General features: G+C 33.5%; 1 protein-coding gene across 34 annotated transcripts in view; it reads right to left on the reverse strand.

Annotated features, from left to right (window-relative positions):
• The window catches only part of Graf (GTPase regulator associated with FAK), a 424,388-nt gene that overhangs the window by 9,131 nt on the left and 388,782 nt on the right, over positions 1-26,475 (reverse strand). For 9 of the 34 annotated variants that reach the window (XM_067081843.1, XM_067081844.1, XM_067081838.1 and 6 more), the window contains 10 exons: positions 25,439-25,544; positions 24,991-25,212; positions 24,520-24,625; positions 24,127-24,286; positions 22,290-22,487; positions 21,901-22,138; positions 20,619-20,801; positions 20,373-20,486; positions 9,466-9,517; positions 3,472-3,573 (listed from right to left, as the gene is read on the reverse strand). In XM_067081843.1, the coding sequence (XP_066937944.1) occupies positions 3,472-3,573; positions 9,466-9,517; positions 20,373-20,486; positions 20,619-20,801; positions 21,901-22,138; positions 22,290-22,487; positions 24,127-24,286; positions 24,520-24,625; positions 24,991-25,212; positions 25,439-25,544 (1,481 nt within the window). Of the gene's footprint in view, positions 1-3,471; positions 3,574-9,025; positions 9,068-9,465; positions 9,539-20,264; positions 20,487-20,618; positions 20,802-21,900; positions 22,139-22,289; positions 22,488-24,126; positions 24,287-24,519; positions 24,626-24,990; positions 25,213-25,438; positions 25,545-26,475 lie in introns of all 34 variants that reach the window. The other 25 variants (XM_067081824.1, XM_067081853.1, XM_067081818.1 and 22 more) reach the window with 10 other exon arrangements.

The following is a 26,475-nucleotide window of genomic DNA, read 5'->3' on the forward strand; positions in this document are numbered from 1 at the left end:
TTAGTAATAAGTATTCAATTTTAATTTAGTGCCATAAATATTCAATCTGACTGGTTAAATATTCAATATAATGGTCTACAAATAATTTGTAATCTTAAATACACTTGAATCATTCAAATTCTTCTCTTCCATAAACATGGGGTGGTAAAAAAGAATTTCCAAAATCTATTCAAATCTTAATTTACAAGGGGAAAAGAACAACACTCAACAGGCTAGGTCATCAATTCACTGACCAGCCTGTATTGAAAAAATAATGAAATCAACTGAAATAGTTTGCTTAATACTTCTTTAAAAAGGTCTTTAACAATTATTTTCAAGTATGTTCCTTGTAGTAAAGAGAATTATAATGCAAATATTGCACTTACTAGAGGTTTGTCATTCATGAAGAAGAAATGTTCATGTTTGTTATTTAATGGCTAAACTAAATATAAATTCTTAATTATTCATTTGTGGAATACGGGAAGGAGAACATGGAAGGAAATCATCAACTGGAAACAGTGAAAATTTACGAACTGCATAAAAACTGGCAAGTGTTTTTAATGTTGGCAAAAAGGAGGTTAAATTTGGAAGAGAAGTCAACAAGAGTAGTAAGGGAAAGAAATTGCAACTTATGAGGTTGTCCAATGAATTTCATCTTGAATAATGGAAGTGAGGAAATGGATGTTAAATAAAGATATTTGAGGTAAATGTTATGCTGCAAAGAAAAATGTTGATGGCAGCAAAATCTGGAGGGTGTGAAGGGATTTTGAGATATATTTCCACTGACAAAATAGAAAGCAAAAGCAATTGAAATACTTTGCTTGCAAAGTGTAAAGGGTTGAAGGATTGTACATTTTAGAGTAAACAAATGGTAATGAAAGATGACACAAATACTGAGAGGGCTTTCTATAGAGATGGACTTGCGCGTAAAGTGAGTGGCATTGTGAAAATAATGTAAGTTATTCATAAACAAGAATACGTATACCATGTTCCACTGGCAAGGATATCAAATACAATACTGTACTGCTGAAATGGTAGATCTAGGTAGAGACACATTTGTGAAGAGAGTGAGTGAGTGCATGCTTACTTTGAAGGGCAAAATTTGTCACAAAGGGTAATTCTGCAGGTAAGAGATATATATTTTGTCCTGTTAACTTTTACATTATTGTATGGAAAAAATTTATGTAATTTTATAAATTTACTATTTAATCTTGATGTGGTTACCATTTATATCAAGACCATTTTTATTCAGTATTTTTAAGCCATTTGTGTTATCAAAGTTAATCATCCATTTAAGAACATTTAAATAAGAGCAAGATATTTATGTATACTAAGTTAATATTTGAGTAGCACTAGCTTCTTGCATACATACTAATGAAAACTGTGATCAAAATTTATTATCCAAGTTCATTCTTTTAAACATTTTACAACAGATATTTCAACTTAGTAAGGACAATGTAGAATACGTATTTCAGTGAGTTTTATTTCAGTAAGGAATTTCCTCTACTGTGAAATCATTAGTGCTTGAGCATTATAAGTCTCTACAGAATATTCAGTTGTTAGTACTAACATCATTATACAGATGAGTTCCACAATTGCTCATAGTGCTGGGTATCCAAGATATTTTCCTTCCTTACTACCTTATTTTTTTGGAGGTAGAGGGTCAGTACCTCTTGCATTAAGGACAAACTTTCAAACTTGCTTACACAGTGTTAGATAGCAACATTATTGAATAATATAAAAACTCAAGGCATAGGAGCTTAGGTTAAGTAATGCCAAGCAGATAATTACTCAGCTTGGCATTCTGCACAAGATGCTCCTAATGAGTTCAACCCAAGCCCCTATGCTCTGGGTTTTTGAGTTTTTTAATAATGCTACTATTTAACAGTCTAAACAAGTTGAAAGTTTGAAAGGCTCATCCCTAATACAACAGGTTAAAAAAAAAAAAAAGGACAAGGATCTTGACAAAGGAACTAATTCTATTACAAAACAAGACTCAAAGCCTTCATATAACTACTCCATTGAGAATTTTTTTCAACATCATAATACAGTAGCATATACTGTGTGTGACTTGAAAATTATCCAATATTCAAAACTCTTAATTTTTTATTCGTTCTTATTTTAAAATAAGTTTCACAATAACTTGTACTGGGTCCATATGTAATAAAAAATAATGGCTGCTTTAGCATTCTTATATATGTCAATCTTGATTAATATGGTACAGTATATGTAATTAATAAATATAAAATTTCTTGTTTCTTACTGCTTAACTCACTAAATTACTTTATATAAGCAGTATCAGAAATATATACAGTACTGTATGCAATTATATGTGTTATACTATTATACTAAATTGAGAAGTAAGTTTAGTCTTTTATTGCACACTTTGGTAATATTTTAGCTCATTTCCATTGGGATTTCAAAGTTGTTAAGCATTTTCAAGATGCTTTAGTAAAATGCTTTCACAAATATGGATACCAGTTCATGCATTTTGAGTACGTATATTAGTACACAGTAATAATGGTTTATGCCCTGATATTCAATAGTGAGAATAACTTTCAAGTGTTGCTGTATTATAAATAAGATGGAAAAATCATGTAGATGGCTAAAATTCAAAGAGTGACAAGATTCAGATTACTCAAGACAATGGCTGCAAATATGAAATTGACGTATGATCTTTTTCCCCATTTCTAGGTTTTTCGTATACAATACTTCTAAACAAAGCATATGTAACTTGAAACAGACAGGGGAGGGATCCTAACCATTATGTTTTAGCAATATGTATATGATGTGGAAGAAGGGATTAAGATGTGTGTGATAGATGGAAATAGAATACCAAATAAGAGACTGGTAAGGTTGAAAACGATCAGATGACAGTTTCATTTTTCACACGTGTTGTTAGGGATGGAAGGTTTAGAGAAAGTGTGTGACAAGACAAATCAAAGGGATGAGGGTGAGAAGAAGTACAGGAAACAGAGTGATAAGGAAGTACATAGGCACAGAACTGATACAGATGTTAAGATAAAAGTGTATGATCAATAGAGTATCTTAAATTTTATTTCCTTTCCTTCAAAAATTATATCACAAACTAAGGAAGTGAATACAATTATAAATTCTTACTTTTAACTTAAAACATAAATGCTGTGACCCTTATCTTTACATGCCTTAGTTTGCAACAAAGGTGAGTTACTTAATTTCAAAATTTACCAGTAAAACTGTACTTTTTAAACTTAATACTAATATATTCTTTTATGCACATGTCTACACAATTTTAATTTGTACCTGTACAGTATATGGAGATACAATAGTACCATTAGCTTTAAAAACCTTGGCAGATTTTATAATTACCTAAAATTACCAAAACTTTTCATGCAAAACACTGAAAATTATGCAACAGTCAACACAACATGTTAATAAAGCATGCAATATATATATACAAGCAGCAAATTCTACTACATTATATTCATGCATCACAAGAGGAATTCCATATACCTTGGCGGAGAACTAGCAGTTCCATTAGAAGTAGAGGAGGGAGGTGAAGAACCAGTAGGAGCCAGAAGACTTGATGTTGACTGTGATCCACTGATTGAATTCCTGTACAGAAATCCCTTTATTTGTTACAAGGAGCTTGATAATATCATATGAGGTCAACAGCAGACATATTTCAAACTTGCTCCGAATTCAATCAAGTGTTTACTGTACTGTACCATCTACAGGTATTTACATATTCTATAGCTTACCAGTAAGCATTTCCCATACTAACTACAAAAGTTTTTTCTAAAGCATTCAGGATTTGGAGGACTTATGATACAATTATAAGGATGCACAAAGGCAACTACTATAATCAGATTCTTGGTCAAAAGACCTTATTAGAGTAAGAAACAATTACTATGGCTGTAATCTTGGAAGATTTCCAAGAGATTAAAATACTATCAGAGACAAAAACTCATTTTCACTAACAAAACTGACTACAAAACCAATGCAGTCATCTTTTATAATCAACAATTATTTTCAAAGTGCTTACTGTTAACACTACCTGTATACATAAATACAATTACTTCACTACAGCCCCAGGTCATGAATCATTCAATTTGTTTTCAGGTTCTGAAGAATTTTATCTACTCATTTTGACATTGATACAGCTACTGTATTTCTTCTGAATTCTTTACCAATATACTTGAGTAATCATTATTCATCTTATATCTATATAATCAAGCTTTATACTGTAAAGCCTTTTCTGTTCAAAATCATTGGTTACATGCACATGATAAATTACACTGGAAAGGTTTTCATTAATTGTTCTCTTTCATGCTTGGATACATTCTTTTACAAACGCACAACACACTCGGGTGATCAGCATGCTCTTTCACTTCATTTTAACATGTCTCTGGAGTAATTTACTGAATTATTGATACTAAGTATATATTTTAGATGAAGGTGTGGTAAAAATTTGCCAAAATTTCCAAATGTTAATAAGATATTTTATGTCAGATGTTGAAGGGGTATCTGGGTAGGGTAATATGTAATGATTAAATCCATTTTTAGCACAGGACTATATCTATAACTCTTACATTTTTCCCTAGAGCAAAAATTAATTTTACACAAAACCGTCAATACAGAACCACAGGCAAAGGGAATTTTATATACATCAGACTCAAGCTAATATTTGCAGTATAAAGCTGACATTAATACAAAAAAATTCATAGTTATGGCAAACATCGTTTCAAGGTGACCAGCAATAACTTAGGTTTGTTCTCATTACATGTGCACTAGTGGATACCTTTGTGGTATTAGCCATCCATAATGTCCTCTTTAACTGCATGCCTCATCATTCACAAAATGCTACAGTAGCTTCGCCAGATCTTCATCAACGTTACCATAACACAGAGTCAAAATCTTCTATCCTAAAAGGCTTGCCAATGTTGCTTAAGAATATACTGCATAGCTTCAAAAGGAATTTAAGCTAACCAATGTAAAACGTGGGAGGAGGAAAGAAATGGACATTCTCATACCTTTGTTATTTCTAGGTATAATACTCTATCTTCAGCACTATGTGTTTTGAACTTACACTCTCTCATTAATAATACTGCACACCTCTTTACACATTACAAAAATTGATTCTGAAAAATTTTTTTGCACTAATAATCCCAATATTACTACATGCTTCACTGTTTTTATCTATCACCTATACACCTCAGTGTTATTCTCATTTTGTTTATCTTCACTGTTCATCTTTACTTGTTCCTTTCAAATATGTAATTGAAAAGACATTTCCCTTATATTGTTGGAATAACTTTAAAGCCAAATACCAGTAGCTGTTAATGAACTATTTAATGGGCAAAATATATGATGACAATTTGAAATAATAGCTAGGAGTACACTTTCAATCCTCTGAACAAAATAACACTGAGGTGATCTACAATCCTTGTTGGTAATCCAGTGTTCAGTTGCTTTGCATATTTAACAACCACCTACTCCTTATAATAGTTGTTAGTAACTGCCTCTTTTTTGTGTCAAGTTTATGGCAGTTTTGGCATTTTTTTGAGCAGGCATGTTTATTAAAGTCAAAATATGGTTTTATAATATTTCAACGTAAATATATATATCATTTACATAAGTCCACATCTGTGGTCTTCAATAAAACCTACACACTTCATTCTACCTTTAAATGAGAAAAGAAAATCATCTGCTGGCTGGAGAACCACAACAATCATGTTTTCTCATGGATCTTGGGTTCAATGTAAGTAAAAATTTGTTTTATTATGCAGTCTAGGCTGTAGCTGCAAGTAATCATTGGGGTTTGGAAGTGAGGTATTTGATGCAAACAAAGGAGCTAAATATGGAAAAAAACTGGTTTTCTTTTTTAAAAACAGCACTTGTTTCACAGCCAACCCATTACATATTAACATTACCCCAAATTGCAATTCAGGTGGGACAAAGATGATACAGAATTTTAATTTTCATAAAACTGTTTTGTATTCAAACTCTTCATTCCAGTATGGCCCACATTCATGATCTATGAATGTCCACGACAGTGCAGTCTTTTTATCTAACACAAACAAGAATGATCATAATACAGTGCAGGCAGTCTTCCCTATCTATCAGCGGTGTCGGTTAAGGGCATTTCGGTGACGGTAAGCAGTTTATCAGTTTATCGGCAAGCAGTTTATCAGCATGGCAAGCAGTTTATTGGCATGGCAAGCAGTTTATCAGTGCTGATAAGTGGTAAACAGCGCTAATAAGCGGTTTATTGGCATTTACAATGTCGTAAACGCCATTTATTACCATAATTATCTGCAGATTTTAGGTTATCTGCCCTCGGTCAGGAATGGAATCCCCGCCGTTAAACGAAGACTGCCTGTACTAAGCTTATTTGCCTGGCTCCTGAGGTTCATAGCAAGAAACTACATTTTCCATGTAGTATGGAATATTAGATATGAGGTCAGTGGGTCTCAAGAGGAGGGAATTAATGAGTAATGGGTTTGTATGAAAAAAAATCAGTGTTTTATAAAATATGTCTTATTTCACTCATATCTGGTACAAGCTGCAATTTAGGAGGCAGGTTTGAGCTCATGAATGCCCCAGAATTCCAATTGTGGTCAACAGGGTCCACAAACTTGGGGGTCATATGGTCGCTAAAGCACCCCAAGTCTCTGGTCAGTGCAGAAGAACAACATATAAAACCCCTGTGAGAGTAAAATAAGCCACTTGCAATGTGTCTCAAATAAATCAGGAGAAAAGACACTAAACATATATGTGAAAAATAGTTGATAGCAACCCAAGGAGTACCATATGAAAAAGAATGGTTAAAGAAATACCATAAGAGAAAGAATGATTAAAGAGAGTTAAAAAGAAGAGGATCAAAAAACTTATTCGTCCATTTATGATTACACCTCTTCAAACAAATATTACCTACAAGAACCCGCACTCAAGATGGCATTGACATAAAGGTTATCTTTAAAACTGATGTAGGGAGTACTCTGATTCAGTGAATCTTCAGTGTTCTATTGGGTACTGAAGATTCTCTTCACCTCTGATGTCTAAAACAAGTAAAGAAAAGTGAAGTGCTTCTATGGAACAGTTGTGGCTACCTGAAGTTTTAAGTCATAAGAGTGACTCTCACTAAGCAGGAATCTTCCTGACCTGTGTCATAGATACACAGACCAGATGGTCAAAACTGCAAGGTCTGGTGCCATGCAACTGGCAAAGCAAAATTCTATATATCTTCCAGGGGTTGTCTATATGATATAGAACAATATAAAGCAAAGCTATCATATCTCTCTCTCTCTCTCTCTCTCTATATATATATATATATATATATATATATATATATATATCTCTCTATATATATATATGTATATATATATATATATATATATATATATATATATATATATACAATATATATACAGTATATGTATATATATTGGACAAACATATATATTGCAAACAGTCTTATAAAAAATAAAAACGATTACCCACTAAAAGAAACCAACTGAAGGTTAACAACCACAATTCATTTCCACTTGGGCAGGAAAATACAAATAGGCAACAAATAGCTAAACTTTCCCCTTACGTAAAATATATAAGAAACAAATCCTAGTAACACAAAAAAAGGTCTAAGCAAGCTGATAACCTAAAGTGAATGGGAATCAACACCAGAAGCATTGACTTAACTAACAGCTTGTTACCTAATAAGTGGAAAACACTGTGGCCAAACTACTGTGCCAATGCCAAAACCAGAAATGTCAAAAATAACCCAGTAAAAGACATCTTGTCAAAAAACAAACATGGTAAATATTTGGAAAACAAATTTAAACACAAGATGCTTACAACAAAGACTGAATCTAGTAAAAAAATTACATAAGATAAAGTTTCCAATTAATCTTACCACCTATAAAGTGTAAAGTTTGAAATATGCAGAATTATTACTGAAATGCAGATAATGAGCTTTAGGCAATCCAGCAGTAATGGCAAAAAGTCTGAGAATTCTCCTTGGCTACTAAAATTTCTGCAGACAGAGGAAAAGTGAAACAATGACCTACTGTAGATCCAGGTGGCACACTTGCAGTCCACTTATTACTCTTCTCCCATCTGTTAGATAAAAGACTGCAGTGTCTGAGATAATCAAAGACCATGAAAGTGGGCTGTATATGAGTGATGGGTTTGTGGAGAAAAACAAACCAATTAAATGCTAATGTCTAAATTTAAACTGTAATGGCTAAAAATGGAATGCAATAGCAACTGTTCACTTAATCAACCACTAGGTACAATACTTCATAGTAAGGTAAATTATTAGTGTCACAATTTATAAAAAAGATTCAGCAGTGTGCACTGGCTGATCAGTTTCTTTATGGAACTCTCAAATAACAAAATCTCACCACTCATGGAAAATACTCATTGTTTTTAAATATTGCATAACAATTGTGCAGTCTTCATATTATCGTAATATTTCAGAATAATTGTAGAATTTCATGTGTTTTATATAGCAAAGGGTGGAATTTTATCATGCTGACCCAATACAATGCACATTTCATCACTATTGCAGCTCTCATGTTTCTGAATATACATGAGAAAACCAGTGCTAAAGCTTCCTTGATAGGAAGCTTGTCATTACCAACATGCTTTAAGCCTTTTTCAGTTTTTAATAGTACAGTTCTTTTAGCATTCAGAAGGAAGGCATTTAATTAAATTTCTGGGTTAAAAGCATTTATGTATTTTTAAATATTCAGGTAAAATTTTGTGATCACATGGATCGCTTTAATCACACCACACTAGGGTCTCCACAGTTTATACATTAGTCAGGCATTATACTTTTCCCAATTTTTTTTATTCACTTCCAACCACACACCACTCTCTCCAAGACAGATGAAATGTTTCACAGTTACTAATACTGTACTGTATATCAAAAGACGTTTTATATAACATCCTGTAAAGACACAAGCAAATGCTGCATTCTTTAGTCTAAAATTATAAAACCTGGTGACAGGTGCAGCTTGGCCAAGGCTATGCATCATCTCATGCAAGAGTGACTAACTACACTTACATAGATGAGTAGAGGTACTCCAGAGATTGTCTCTTGCACAGACTAGTGGGCATAATGAGGGAACAAAATCATTTAGTATCGCATACTGGGGTTAGATTAATGAATCTTTCCATATTTACTTTATTTTGATAAAAGCATGTCTAAGTCACTGAAACCATAAATGGCAGTTAACAAAGACATAACTGGCACACAGTTTAATGAACAATACTAAATGTATCAAACCTTTTCATAAGCTTTATAATACTGGGTACTTAAAAAACACTCACTATTACAACACACTTTTCTACACACACAAAAAAATACACTCAGTGGTGAAATAGTTGATAGCGGTGCTTTTGACATTTAAAACACTTTTACTGAAAAAATGCAAATTTTGCAGACTTTATATGATTAAATAGAATTTAAAAAGTTTAAAAATGATAAAAGTTAAATTTACTTACGTTTCCATGTGTTGGCGATATGTTGGTGGGTAGGCTGTCCCTAATCTTGCACCTGGAATTGAAACGTACCAAGCTATTTTCATTTATTTGGTGAGTTCTACTACATAAATAAATAATGGTAAATATGTTGATGATCCAGCAAACAAGAACTATACAAAACCAGAACAGGGTGCACAGTAAAATCTAGAAATGTGACTTGCAGCTTTGCCCAGATTTGGAAATGATGCAATTTCAAGAAAATATTTTCTAAGAGAGAGAACCTGCATGCCACAATTACTATTACTGTATCACTATCTCAGATATTCTACCATTATCATTCACTACCAAGCATACTGTTTACAGTAAACAGAATTTATTTAGATAGCCATACATTTACTCTACCGTCACAAAATATTCTACTGGAATGATACTAACAAAATGAAAAACCAAAATCTACAAATACAGCATCCAGTTATCAAGTGTTATAGCCTACTGTAAAACATATTTTATTCCACCTGTGAAAATGATGCCTGTTTAAACAATTTCACACAATGATGCATCCATCTGGCATTATTACAACTACACACCCACTGGTACCACATGAACCCTGAGCCCTAACCTTGCTGTTTAGTAATGTGAGTACAGTATACTATTTTGTACAGAAAACTAAAAGAATGTTATCAGAACCTCTTGATGTATGGAATTTATTAGGAATGACAAATCAATAGGCTGTGATCCACTAAATTTAATTAATTTCTGCAAAATGGACTCTACAGGTAATGGGCCATTTATATTTCTTTTTTGGGATCATTAGTAAATTGTTCTTTTTTTATTTTCCCCAAATTATTTCTTCCAAGGGTATGGTTAACAACATTTTGAATGCAGGTTTTTGGATGGGTCATTGAAGCCCCTTGTTTTAATTTGAACCTTGGCTCTTGTATTGCCAAACCTGTTTTAACTTCACTGTTTTAAACTTAATCTGCAGAATGCATATCTAGGATAAAATTAATTTTTTTTTTTTTGGTATGGCCATATTTACTGCAGTTTTTGCATTAAAGAGGTTTTAGAATGGACTAAATTTTCAATTTTGACCAAATACTTTTATTTTTAAGGGAAGGTTTTACATTGCCCTCTGAACTTCATTTCTGCCAGATTTATCAAAGTACATTGTTTGCTATTTTTCTTTTTTATTTCTGTATTTCCAGATAGGTATCTTTTTGGGAGAGAATTTGAGTTTTTGTTAATACAGTATTGTAACTCATGTTTGCACTGTCAAATTCAGGGATTGTCATATAGCTTTCCAACTGAAGCTCAGCTGTCACTTCAAGTACTCAGTTGATCTATTTTACATAACTGAAACTGCCATGCCTACCACAAAGCTACAATTCAAACCATATGGCTTATAAGTATCAACAATCTGCCTAAATTAGACCCACAACTAGAGGCAGAGTTTGACATGAACTTCTCACTTGGCTTGGCCTATTTAGATTTTTTGCATTCTACAAGTGTGGGATATGCCAACCAACCAAACCCTTCTTGCTCAATGAGGTATCAAAATCATACAGGTATTAAATGCTGTGTAGGGATTCTCAACCAAGGATCAATCATAAAGAGTAAGATGAAAAAAAGGAGTGGGATAAAGGAAAAATCATCTTAGCTATTTCAACTAAGGTAGCTATATAAATCAGACTTATGTGGGTTCTAAGAAACCAAAATTTATGTGCAATATTTAGCATGACATCATAAGTTTGGTCATCTAAGGTGCATATTGAAGGCTTCTCAAACAATATTTAAGCAAAATTTTTCAAGCATACACTGGGTGCAACAAGGCACAAACTGACTAGACAGTGTATCTACTTGCAAGGTATATGTATATATATGTAATTGTAATGAAATATGTATGTGTATGTATGCTGCAAATTAAAATATATGGCTGTATTAGTAGACATATTAAAATACTGAGACCAACAATATTGATCTAATTAAATGATCAATTCCTCAGAGAAATGGAAAGTCAATAATATAATCTACATCAATATTCACTTTCTATCACTGCACATTTTTCTAATTCAGCTAGCACATTTATGATAATACCTCTTGAGCTTATAATGCATAACTTTTTCCATTTATTTGAATATACAATCAAAATTAATCAAGCACTGACTGATATTAACTCAAGACTAAACACTTCAGTCACTTAGCATATACATGAAGACACAGATTTCCCAGTAACCTACAAATAAAGTTTTAACGCAGTCAATACATTTCCAGACCCACTAAAAGCCATGCACCAGCATACTCCAAGCAATAGTCATCTAATGAGGATATGAATACATGGATATACTAGAGAAAATTAGACTTACTATTGATTTCCTTGCTCCAATTGAGTACAATCTAATATTTAAAAGAAAAAATCTCCCATCTAGCAGTACATAAAACAGGTTTTAAGACTTCATTCTCATACATTATTGGAAAAAATTCATGAAATCTACATTATACTGTATATGAAAATAAAACCAATAGGCATTGCAGGACAAGGCTAATTAATTTAACTAATCCTTGTAAAAAAAAAAGTAAAATGTATCTATAGATAGGGAGATAATAAGCAGTACATATAAATGATGCCAAAAACAGTAAACAGTATGTTGAAAAATGTACATCATTTTCAAAACAATGCTTCCTAGCATACAAAACAACTATTTCATAAGCTTTAAAACTACTGGCCTCTGTTACTGCCAAACCATAAAAACTGAAGCAGAAAAACTGTAATTCATTAGGTTTCCTTTCTCAACTCCTCACTGCAAGAATATTATTAAGAAGTTGAGAGGTGATTACTCTGAATAATAATCATCGCATGTCTGGAATCATGGAAATAATTTTCAAACTTTCAGAAACTTTGCAATGAAAGCCAAACTGTTCTTTTATAGATATTATTAGTACACTGATATCCACTGTACTTCTCCTACAGGGTGCCTTGTGTGCCACACAGTATATAGTATTAAAATGTGTAGTATACTTTAAGCCTACAACATCATTGCTCTGTCCTTCACTTTCATCTGTTCTTTTTGGCCACCAAACTATTAAACTTCTTTAAGTTAACCTTGTTCCAAATTTCACCTTTCATCTAAAGATAATCCTTTGATAATCCTTTGGGTAAGCCCTAGGAGTCTAAAAATGTGACTCCTGGTCTTGGTAAACATCATTATAAAACAATATTAAAAATGATGATAATGAAAATAATGATGGTACCTTAGAAGATGGGACTAAAACAACCAGAATACCTTGTGATCAACCCTAACCAATCCAAGACAGGGATGAAATCAACAATAAGCAAAAAAACTAGTACATGTACCAAATACAGAAATATGCCCATTATACAGCAGCTGCATTTGGTAGTCATCCCTTATGACACCAAGCATCCTCGTTCCCCTCAATGGTAGATGTATATAATTATGCTGCTTCTCAAACAGAAAACCTTCAAACTTAAGGAGCAACCAACAACACATAGCTAACTAATTGAGAGCATTCACCATAAAATTTTGGTGTAAATATTAAAACAAAGTTACAGTTAATATTATCATACATGACACTTTAGTTTTCTCCTATATTTAAAAATCCTTATGGACGATGACCCTCAAGGAATCCGAGAACAAAATAAATAACTTATTTTTCCCTCCTAAAGCAAACAACTAATACATAAAGCCAATCAATATACTGTACATACAGTACAGAGTAAGCTCAGATTATTACTAGAACAGTAGTTGTGCTATAACTCCAGAATGCTCATGATCGCATCATTTGCATAGTATTCACACGTACTTTCAGCAATTTTGAGAGTATATATATATATATGTGGGTATATCCACTCTTGCATTCAAGAGTAAGAATAAAGGAGTAGGGGAGACACAGGATTTACAATTTGGTAAATAACAATGTCCATGTTGTTTTTATGGTATTAATAAGTCAAAGCTTTTGGGGGGGCCAAAAATAATTTAGTGTTTTGCTGATCCTCCCACCTTCTGTCCCTGACTTCTGGAAACAGCAAGGTATAACTGTAATGATTATCCTAAGCTAATGTATACTTTATATCATAATTAAGTATAAGAGATTTATCCATGAAATGCACCTTTTAAAAAGGTAGCACAGTAAAAGACCATTACATTAATATAGCTGATAATTATCAAAGTCTGGTAGGTCATAATATGACATGATTAAAAGTTCATAATGCACTGATATTAAGTATGTATTAGGTTGAATTTTTATCATTTTTATAAATGATAAAAGTAATAACAGATCCTTACTAATTTCAGTCATCTTAAAAATAATGTCCTCCAGACTTTAAATAAGGTTGGGAGGCAAAAAAAAAAAAAAAAAAAAATACAAGCATCAAATGTTAAGCAGAACAATGTATCTGTTAACCCAAAAGTTCTGAAGGAAGTCGCTAGCTCCACTTTCACTCAGGTTTACTTCTTCTTTGTCCTCTACTTCCTCGTTCTTTTGAACTAATGCTCCACAATTCCTTACAAGTACTCAGGGCTATCTGCCAATCAAAAACTGCAAGAATGCTCCTGGTTATACTGTAACTATAACATGGAATAATCAAATGGAGTCATTTTCAGGCAAGACAGTATCAAAATATACTGCCTGCATTACAATTAGAAACCCTTTACACGATTAAAATAATTTGCACAAAATCCTCAATTAGCTTGTCATAGCATATGGTGCAGCTAACACGATCTATGTGGGCAACTGATTGCCATAATGAAGACAGCAGTATCAACATACAATATAAAATTGAGATAGAGAATTTAGTATTTTAAAAATCTTTGAAAATAAGAGCCACTGGTCTCCCACTGACCCACTATATACAGGAGTAACAAAGGTGGCTCAAGTAGGGTTACCGATTCTCACAAATGAAGCATCCTGGCATCACTCCACAGATTTAACTGTAGCTTCAGTTGATATGCTCTAGTAATAGCAGATACCAGACGTAGCTTATGTATAATAAGGATTTCTATTTGTACAAAGAATGCATTTGCAGTATTACCAAACCATTAACCTTTCCAATATAAGGAAATATTCCAAAATGCAAAAAACTACAAAAAAGCCTTCCCAAAACCAGAATATTCAGATAAATATCGATAAAATCTGTGTGCAACAATTAAACTTTCTAACAAATATCCACAATGATAAAAATTAAAAGCAATGTATATAACCAATGCTGCAAGATGGTTTGCTATAAACTCATGCTTTTGGAAGTGTATTCATCAATATTTTTAAAACTTTTATACCCATTTTTTTTCATACAAACCCATTCATTACATATGTACCAATATTCATGCCTGAATATTCCCAGGATCATCAGTTTTTCCTCTCCAAATCAAAAAAAGGGTAGTCTGCTATGCAGGTGCAATTTAGACCCTCAGGTGTTATACTATTCCTCCAACTCCCTTTCTCATGAAACCTCTGAGAGAAGCAGCAAAAGTGAAAAGTGAAGTTTAAGAAGGTGGGCACTCATTATAAGATTAATAAGTCTGTATGAAGAAACTTCTATTTGCTTTGCATTTATGTAAATTTCCCTTGTACTCTAATTGTTTCTGAACTACAACGTTTTACTTTGGAATTTTATAATTTCTTATTAATAAGTTTATATTTTTATAATTTTGATTGTCATCAGTTATTTTTATTACAGTCCCTTTTTAATATGCCTAATTATTCTGACTATATTCACTAAGGGGTCCCTTAAAATACTCATGAATCACCATAGACACAAATGTTTACTTGTAACATTTTCTGTCTTGTGCCCAATGGCCGTCACCCAAAGTCCCAAGTCAAATTACCCAGCACCTAACCAGATGCAGCAAATCACCCACACCCAAAGAACTATACTCAATAGTCCCATTCCATGCTCTTAAGCACTAGGACAAGCTCCAAATTTAGAGGTCCTGTTGTCCCATGAGGAATTTCTCTGCCAAACCTAGAAAAATCTCTTTTCCTCTGATGAAAAATATAATAGATAAGCTACTTCTGCTCTAGTTAAGAATATAAATTAAGTCCATGAGGTTAAAGTACCAGAGAAAATGCAGCTCTGTATCACTTGATATTGGAGATCAACAGATATATATGTCAACAGAAAAAAAGATGTCAGCAAGCAAAGAAATAGCACAATGAATGAATCAACACTCTTCTTGTGTCATCAGCTGCAGAATTTGTATGGTTGATGGTAAAAGTTCTGCAAGGCATTACCATGACTGCTGCTACTTTCTGAGAAAAATACCTCTCTCTGAGACTGAGAACCTCTAGGCATTAAGATGAAGGTTGTCCAGATGGTTTTTGAACCTGTGTAAGTATGCCTGTTTGAAGAGCACTAGATGCTCATGGGGTTGTTGGTCAGCAAGGCTAGCAGCTCTATGAACCTCTTCCTGAAACTTGAGTGAAGCTACCAAAATCATACTTGTGTTCTGAGAGTTACAGATTTTCTCCTGAACTTGCCTAATAATGTCAACTATAGGCAAAGTGCGCACTTCAGGATCAACTCACAAATGTAACATTGCATCTACCTTTCAGGCTGCCTTGTTCTCATATAGGCTGAGCAATACATCAGAGGCTTGTGTCTCATGCATTCCACAGACAGATCCACCATAGGTGTCCCTCACAGACACCAAAGAAACCTGGACATTTCTGCACTTAGCTCAGCCACTCTGACAAAGGAACCTCATCTCTCCTGCTGAAACTGATATAATGCTAATTTTCCTAGCACAAACCTTCGGACAATCTCTATGTTGTTTTTACTGACACAAGTTTCTTTCTTGCTAGTCTGCACAGCATATCTGACAGGATGCCTCCCTGATTTCACAGTTAAGCAATTGTCATCAAGGAGTCCACCATAACAATTGTTGGCTATCCTGTTCATAACTGAAAATGAAAAAAAGCTTGGAGACCTAAGAAGACAGCCTTCACCTCTACAAAGCTGATGTGTCATCATCTGACCCACATCATCCAAGAACCCCATTATTTGACAGTTCAAAAGGTTCTTCCAGAACTGACTTCAAGAAACTAGCTTCTCTAGTGACAACAGATACTCAGTCAGCTATTACTAGAGTTTGACTAAGGGATCTGGACTTCTACAGAACCTCTGGATCAAGGTTATAATCCTCTGATGCAGTAATCCATCTGGCAAAGCAGCTCCTTTGTACTGTACAAAATCCAATTTCTACCATTTAAATGTGTAGTCTAAGGTTCTGACAAACCTGAGGAAGCTGGGCTGCTATTGGGGCAAGGGTTCTGGTAAAGACTTGCAAGATTGTTGGGAGGCCAAAATACAGTACTCATTACAATCAACTTTTTCTACATGAATTGAAGAAAGGTAACATGCTTGGGATGAGCAGCCATGGATTTTGAAGAATCGGAAGAAATTGGTCAGGTAGTAAGATAGCTTCAAGGATAGTCATGATATGATCCTCACCCTTCCAAACATAAACATTTGTTCAGGATATGGTTGTAAGTGACAGAAGGCTGAACCCTCAGTTGGAACTATCATCTCTCATAGCAGCTGGTTATAATTTAACAACTGAAGTTTCCTTCTTAGTTTGGGTGGTTGCAAATCAGTGATATCTATTAGCCAACTGACTACTTCAGAAATGAGTCTGAATTTGAAGTGCTAGTGAAGTATCTTGTTCATCTTCATCACTGTGCTTAACCAGCTTTACTTGATCCTTTGAGGCATCAAAATGAGACTTCTTGGCAGATGTCACAAGTGTCTTTTAAAGTCTGAGATGTATTTGTGCTCAACATTGCTCTGGAACTGTAGGAACCAATCAGGAAAAGGATGACTTCAACATTACCTCGGACTGAGAGATCCAGGTTAAATTAACTGAACAATGATGGTTTCTAAGTCTTCATCCTTGCAATAAAAGTTGCTGAGGATGCTTCACTTGGAGAGGAGTATGAAAAAGAAACAGCACGAGGCAAGCTTGGTAACAAGAATAAGAAGAAGTAGGAAACAAATGGAATATTCCATTTACATGGTAAAACAAGTTGAGTATGTAATGATTCCAGTACAGTCACTGTCCTATGGTCTAAAACTCAAGATTCTTGATCAATGTGGGCAACTTAGATCCTTTCCAGAAGAAGAATGGTCTCAATCACTGGTTATACTTCTGTTTTATCACAAGAGAAAACATGGTCCTGGTTACCAATGCAAGAATGGTTTCATGACTGGCAGTGATCACAATCCAGTTGTTTACTGGCATAATGTGTCAGCCTTTCAAAATTCACAGAGGAGGAGGATGGTGCATTTCAGCTTCTATAATAGCAGTTAGGAGGTCAAGAAAGGGCAAACATCAGAGATAGGCACATGACAACCCACCAAAGATGTGACTGTATCAATGCCTAGACCTCCTTCCTGAAGAGTAGGATGGAGTCATCCTCTCCCATATTCAAAAAGGGAGACTTCAAAAGTAGAAGATCCAGACATGCACAGCAGCAGTCTCCAAATGTCTGGGATGGTATGTGCTTTTCTATCTACAGCAGAACCATACTTCGACCAACCAATCACGACTAGTCTCACAGCTAAGACAGAGAGCACTCTTGCCCAAAACATGGTCTACAAAGACCTATTAGCAAAAACAAGAAGGAGCAAAGTGCCCTACCTGGAATGCCTATGTAAGTACACTAGGGCACACCAAAAGTTATACAATACAGAGCACAGCACTAAGAAATCATACACAAAGCTATAAAAACACAAAATTTGGGTCAGCAACAGACATAATTAGCACAATATATGGCAATAAAACACGCAATAATAAATACCTATCTAAAAATACCGAAACAGATCAGTCAGACTTGCAAACTAAGGAAAAAATAAAAATATGATGTAAAATACTTAATCAAACAAAATTATTACAAACAGCACCAAATATAAGGCAAAACACAAAATGCAATACTTTCTGTTGCTCCAGTACAATGAACTATTCATTTCCTACTTAATCACTGAGGAAGAACATGAATATGAGACAGAGAAAAATACTGCAAGAGGTAAACACTAGGGCAAGACTGCCAGAATAGTTAACACTGAAGAATCACAACAAATTGATTTAGAGTAGTATATACCTGTAGGGCAAGATGGTGTTTTCTTAATAGACTACCTTCTGTCTGACAGACAAAAGACTAATGAACCTGGAAATATTTTGCCATGAATGTTTGGCATGTATGTGATTAATGGGATTGTGATGAAGCAAATTGTGTATTATAGATTAATGATGCCGTATGTCCGGCAGATACAGAAATTCATAAGCATTATTAAAAATGTCAAAATCCAAAATTTTCATATATTATTAAATAAACTGAATACTGTTAGCAACCATGTTTCAATCATATGCTTTAATAAATAACTGTCATCAATGTTGGAAAATCCATCTTGAACTTCCCGAGTAGTTAATTACAATACAGAAAAATCTCATGAGATCTCTATATTTTCCTCTAAAAGAGACTGCTATGAAACATCACTTTAATGTGAAAATTTCTCAAGCAAACCAAAATTCAGTACATTCTAAATGCAATAAAAACTATTCCCAAGCAGATGCTTCCACTTTTCCTCTCACTTAGCTCCATCTTATTTAAGGAGAAAATTCATTTTCTCTCCACATTTAAAGGGGAAGAAGTTGTACGAATAAAATTTTACTTCCAACATTCTTACTAAATACTTTTATAAATTCTTATTTTCAGTGTTTGATTCTTGTTTATGACAATGAACTTTCAGTATCAAATACAGTTAGCTAGCTTCCTGAGCCAGAAATTTTAATTACATATACTTATATTATTCTATGTCCAAACTTTTAAGTAGCAATTTCAGTTGTAAGTTTAGAACACCAATCTAGTTTAAAAATTTCATTTATATACCATCAAAAATACCTAACCTATTTACTTGAACCCCTACTTGGGAATTTAAAATAAGAGCAGAAAAAACATTTAACAAAAGGTATTGCCATTTTTACGTCAAAGTCATTTTTCCAAACTTAATTTTATGGTATTATTCAGAATTATTAAGTTTTCTTGCAGATTTCAACATACTGTATAAATTGCAAACAAATCTAACTAAATTATAACATATATGGTGACATGGTGCCTACGACATGAGAATCAGGATCTTAAATGGTTTCAAAGGATACCATAAAAGGATATTGCATAAATTCAATTGTCAGGGATAATATACTGAAGAAACATGAAGGCCATACATTCAGCATATTTTGTGAATGTACATAAAAATCTTGTATTACTATTAAATTTGAACAAAGTACTCCATGCATAAAAAGAATGTACAGTACTTTAAAATAGCAGACCAGAAATTATCTGAAGGGATGCAATCAAGACCATTTTATTTCCATTTGATTTACAGTGAATGCATCAAAACAAGTTTAAAGATCATGCTATGAATTATTTGGGAAAACCAAAAATTATCATGAAGACTGTCTTACTGTTTCTTGTAAGGATACTCTTGGGTAGGAGTGCTAAAGAATTAAACAAGAAGGAATAGGATCATGCAAAGGAAAAGAAACCATTTAACATCACAACGATGACAAGACCTTCATTTTACAGTTAAAAAAAAAAACTCTGCAAGAAGGTAAAGGTACAGGAAATAAAAAGCTTTCTCGTGTCACATGTACACCAAATGTGAAATGCAAATGTGGAGAGCTAACTGACCAAAATGCTACTTTAGGGAAAAAATGATGGAATTGCTAAAACAAGAATCAGGCAGTTTAAGAAAACAGAAATGGAGGGAAGATGGAGGTATAAGTGCGAGCAAAAGCGGCGTGACATACTGCTGTTGTTATATGAATAATAATTTGATTGCTGCACACGGACGTCTCGATGAGGACCATTAGCACCCATTTGATGGGGTGCCATAACATGGGCAGGAAACCTCTTACTTGTCTGTGGGGAAGATGACAGAGAGTTGGATGGTGGCTGTGTGAGCTCTCTTGAAGATCTTGAAGATAAAGACTCACTAGAGCTACTTGTGCTCTGAACACCATCATTACGATCTGAAAAGATTTTACATTAATAATAAAGTAACTTGACATTGAGACTGGTCTCCTAAAAATACTAACTACAAGTAATATAGAGAATGACATGCTGTGGGTCTCCTCATGATTTAGGCAGTGCTCATGACTCACCCGACAAAGGATTGACAAATGATAATGCTCCACCCCCTCTTGCTTGACCATTTGTAGGTGCTGGAGGCCTGGCTGGTCGGTTATTAGTTATGCTTTCATAATAACCACTTAATCCAACAGAACCACCAACTACTGAAGTTAAGGAGACAAGAGAACTGTGAGAATTATGCCCCGGATTCAAACCTGAAATACGTAAAATGGTATTACTTTATAGAAAAGGAAAACAATTTTTATAAAAAATTAATGTTTAGAAAAAATGAGAGCAATTTCTTTGAAATTACACACATGTAAACTTATTCTTGAAGCTGCTAACACTATCAAAGATCCTTACAAGAATGTCCATTTCATGATTCTAAAACTGATAAAAGAAACTGAGTTTTTAAACACTTGTAATTATTTGTCTCCTATATCTCCAATGTAATGCAAACTGCTTACATTGGGCTTAATAGGTATAAGGATACATAACGTGGAGAGACTTTGAAAAATGAATGATGGAAAGTTGTGCACAATTAGACAAAATTTTACAGATGAAAAAACTGACATAACTAAGCAGTTAATAATCTTGACCTTCTCTTTGCTTCTAATTACTATTGCTGCATTTCATCTCTTAGCTTGTAATTACAACCTTGCTGGGAGAAATTCCTCTGTTACTTATCATTTGTAGTATTTTGACCCTGTTCAGCAAGATGACATGCACACTTTTAATCTTTATTTCCCATGTAAGTATTATTGCTTCATATCCCTAAATGCTAGTCTTGTGATAATCTGACACCATCCTTTGCTGATGTTCTGTCTCATCCCGCTTAGATTGGTTTCAACCCAGCTTGTTCTATAAAAAAAAAAAAAAGACTTTGTGCATTAGAGAACTTCATGATTTTATGCTGCATCTACTTTCTCATCTTTGTAATAAACATCAGGTCTGGTGTTCAAGAAATTACTATGTGAAAGTCACAGACTAAAGGATTAATGGGTTTAATCAGTCCTCCATACCACTCACTTTTGCTATGTTTCTTAAATCATTTAACCTGTGGGTCATATACTTCGAAAATTATACAAAAATTCAGTATGTTTATAATTTCATTTCTTGAAGGGCATGATTGCTAATTTTAATACTGGACCAGACAATTTTCTAACTACTGTAGTCATGTTACTTATATGTAATTCTTCTAAATTTTCTACTTCCATTTCTCTTACTCTAACATCTGTCCATAATTGAACTGTTAAAGCTGTATAGAATTCCATTTAATAATTAACGATAAACATAACTGATCTTTGCTGTTACCTGAATTAAGACTAGATATAGGCTGTGCATTGTTCCAGACATGAGTGGCTGAAGGTGGTGGGGGTACGTTGGCATAAACACTGGATGTGTGAGGGCGTAGTCCTGTCCCTACACCTGATCCAGTTGTCTGTGTCTTCAGATTTGAAAGCGCATCAGATCGCTGCATGTGTGAAGGAAGACCTGGAGCTCCAAAATGCACTGTTTGGGGTTCACTCGTAGTAAAGGATGTCACAACCTTCTGAAAATCACATGGCTTACATAAAACACTTAGATACATCAGATTACAATATTAATTTCATTGTTTCCAAAAATATATAATTTTTGCAATTACAGCTACTTGAAAAATTAGTGGTAAACGATGTAAACAACCAATCAGACTTAATGCCTACCTGTAAAACTGGTGGATGTTTAGTGTTTGATACAGGTGCAGATGAGTTAGAGTTGTGATTGACTGGCTGGGAAGCACTGCCTGTTTGATTTTGGAGAGGTGGAGGTGGTGAGGATTTAGGTGGTGTCTGTCTGTGTGGTCCTGAGGTATCCCCTATGCGACCAACATCCACAACAGGCTCAGGAACATTATTAAAAATCTGCAGACAAAACAAAGAAAAAAAATTTAATTAAAATCATGTTTATATAATTTACTGTACTGTAAATATACACTATTTGGCTAATATGCAACAAAAAAAATTTTAAAAGTTAAGATGATCCAAAAGAAAGACTGGTGTTATTCCATAGCAACACTATATAATGGTGCTTTATTTTTTTTCATTATAAAGCTTACTGATACAGGTAGTGTTCCCATTACAGTATTCATTTACATTACAAATGTATAATGCCAGCTAATGTTTTCTTAAAACTTTCCTTACAATATGGCCTTAGCATCAGAAATTTTACATCCATCTTTGAGTATTCCTTTGAAAATACATATATTTGTTTCCGCTGACTCACATAAATGGAGTCTCAGTGAATGTGTGTTCGTTTTACATACTGTTTTCTTAATCATATTTCCTTGCATAGTATCACTTCTGATGATGCAGAAGTAGCTTCAACTACACTAAGAAAAATGACTTGTGTAGTACTTCTGGCTACCTTGAAATTTTATACAAAATGTGTTCATCTTGTTGAAACTCAACATCAAGTAAAGTATTTAATACTAAAATTAACATCAAGTAAAGTATTTAATACTAAAATTTCTATGCTGAAGATTACATTGTGAATGGAATTATCCAATCAACTATGTTACAGAAGATGATAGACAAAAGTGTAAATTAAATGTGCATAAACCCTTATACAAAATGAAAATAAACTAGGATAATCAACCGATTGAACATATGTTCAAGTGTATTTTTTACAGCAATCGTGAGTGAAGTGATCAGTGGGTCAAATATGAAAACAATACTCACTCATACTGGTTTTTGGAAAATCAGTTTCATAATAAAATGCATTACATACTTCACTCACACACAGTACTGTATTTTCAAAATGTTTAGCCTCAATAGAAATAATAGTCTTAAATATAGTTACCTTTTAATGATCCAAACTAAGAAGATAAGTCCCTGGCTACCTTTTTGATAGTCTAGCCAACAGACTACAAACCTTTGATATAATCCTAAGAAATAAGATATTTTTATACTGATTATCTCCCCTTAAGTTACTAATAATCTTAAAATGAATAAGAAATTTATGCAGTTTATCTAATTTGAAATAAGCTTCAAAAGAGAGAGCAAGTCTGTGACTAAATTCATATAATAAACACTACCCTTTGCATTCAAAATAAACTTTAACAAATTAGTTTATTATACAGAAATCAAGAGACCCTATGACTATAATCATATGACAGACTTCTCTCTCGATGTGTAAACATAATGTTAAAATGAATAGAAAAGTTAGATAGATTTAAACTCAGAAGTACAGTAATATAAAATTGTATTGATATTTTGTTTATATGAGCTTATATGAGAGAGAGAGAGTTCTACCTATTAAGGGACCCATTTTCTATAGTTTTCTGTGCTCCTCATTGACCAACATTTCCTTTGAGCTACTATTATGTTATTTTACTTTAGGATATTTGGATCTTATCAAAATCAGGAATTTGGAAAGTTTACTGCATATATACCATAGCGGAGAGAGAGAAATCATGTTACATTTTGTATATTACATTTTCTTCCAACTTGAATTTCAAAATTAAATACAATCATTACATACAGTATTTTCCTGCAATCATACCTTATCAAAATGTTCAATAAGTATTTCAACAACTATGTTGCAGAATTTAATGTCCATTATGGCAGCCACTGTCTCCTCTTCTGGTCTGAGTAAAGTTGGTCCAAAGCAAACACCAAGATTACTAACAGTCATCAAGTTTTTCTCACTCTTGTTAGAAACACTGCAAAAGAAAAAAGCAAATATATATACTGTTTATATATATACTGTATATGGTCATCTAACATTAAAACAATACAAAAAAAAGTTTCTCTGTGAACAGTGCAAAACAATATATATACTTAAAGACTTGCAATACATTACGATAAAAAATCTGTCTTTATATACAAACAATGCAAAAGCTCATACACAAAAAGAAAATCTGGTTGAAGTAAGGGTAAAACTTTTGGTACTTACTTGGCTAAGTGCTGAATTAGAGTTTTAAGAACTAAAAAATTTGTCTTTGGCAGTTTGTGAGTTAAAACATGGATCTCATTCACTCGCTGAAAGAGCCGGTCTTGTTCTGAAATAAAGGGAAATATATCTAAAGTTACTGAAATATCTTTTCAAATTCAAAGACCCAAGGTTTACACTGTTGAGTGATATACCAAGTTTCACTTATAAAAATAAAAAAAAATCACATGGCATTTTCTTCATTATGTATTTTCAACTAAACATACTGAATATGTAGGGGACACTAAACACTCATATGAGATCAACACAGTTTCGAATAAATTGGCAGTCTAACTGGTAATTTAGTGATATGACAAATAATGAAACAGAAAAGTTTACTAGAAGAAATTTTCCAAAGCATAACTTGGATCCATCCTAAAGAGGTTTTTCTATTAAATGTATAAAATAAGTAACAGAAGTTCATTTTTTTCTCACTGGCAGCAGCAATGAAGGCACTGTGAAGCTTGTACGTCATGAGGGGCTCTGGAAGATTTCGGAAGTACTGCTTGATGGCAGATGTTATTGTCTTCACCTCCCACTCAGCTGGATCATCTAAAACTAACTTCTCAGCTTTTCGACGATCCAGTCCCAAGGCAAGTAACTTGGTTACCTTACTCCCTACTCCTACTAACCGGTAAAGACCCTGATCTTCCAAACCTGTTGACAGGTAATGAGTCAACAGGCAATTAAAATGCTACATAATGATCATCCAATGGCCTTTGAGTTACACAGTCAAGAAAAATTAGATTTTAATATTTTTGTACCTGAAACAATATTAAGGTGGTACAACTATTGGATTTTTCATTTCTAAATGTTAAAGATGAGGTGACATTAATTGTGAAGTCATAAAATAGCATAACAAAGTTTTACATGTTAAACTTACCTCTACTTTCTAACATAGATATTGCTTTGGATAAGAAGTTTAAACCTACATCATCTAAACAAGTCTCTTCCTGTGATCCTGGTGGTCCACTTGGATGAGCATACATCTGTGAAAGAAATGGAGAAACTAAATAGCAAAGTTAATACAGTACCATTTTTACAATCTATCCTATGTGAACAGCAAACATCCTGAAAACTTAAGTTTGCTTGCAGCAAGCGAAGTATCTACCCAACTGTAAAATAGTCCTATTTACCAACAGATAAGTCTCAAAAACTGAATGAATCCTAAAAGAAGCAACTTTTAACTAAACAATAAGCTATTGACAGGTTTTAGTTAATCTTTTTTTTTTAAATTTCAAACTATTGCAAATACTTGACCCCATTTCTGTACGTACACTTCTTTAGTACTATACAAAATTCACTTTTAAAACAATGGTCTGCTATTAAATTTTTTGGAGGATATGCACAGTAAAATGCAATATGCAAAAAGTAACAGACTAACTTAAAATGCAACATGCAAAAAGTAACAGACTAACTATGACAAAGTAGTAACATAAATTTTGTAAGCCCCTTGAAATATAGGAACAATTTCAACTCATAAAAAAAGTCTGATTATGGTCTTGATGTAAACTTTCATCTGTCACATAGTCTATAAGAACAACAATACCAGAGGCCAGTGACTCATCTCAAGACTAGGGAAGTGAGAAACGAGTCAGAATTGTAGCTAAATCCCAGCTAACCAAATTAATTCTTTAAATGAGTACTGTACTGTATTTCTGTTAAGTATCACATTGCTAAGCAATATATGTCCCTAACCAACTTCTCTTTACAAGCATTCCAATTCATGATGACCTACAATTATATACCAAGCTTGATTGAAATCCCTTAACCAAGTAAGAGGAGTTGTGATGACAAGCTTTGACACACAATCTTGTTTTTACACCTCTATGTATGAGGGTCTACCTTGTATCAGGTTTGACTGATATCACCTTCCGCCATGCTGGAGGAGTTGCAGTGAAAAGGACAGTATGACAGACA

The sequence above is a fragment of the Macrobrachium rosenbergii genome, chromosome 37 (genome assembly GCF_040412425.1).
Source record: "Macrobrachium rosenbergii isolate ZJJX-2024 chromosome 37, ASM4041242v1, whole genome shotgun sequence".
NCBI classification, from domain to species: domain Eukaryota; kingdom Metazoa; phylum Arthropoda; class Malacostraca; order Decapoda; family Palaemonidae; genus Macrobrachium; species Macrobrachium rosenbergii.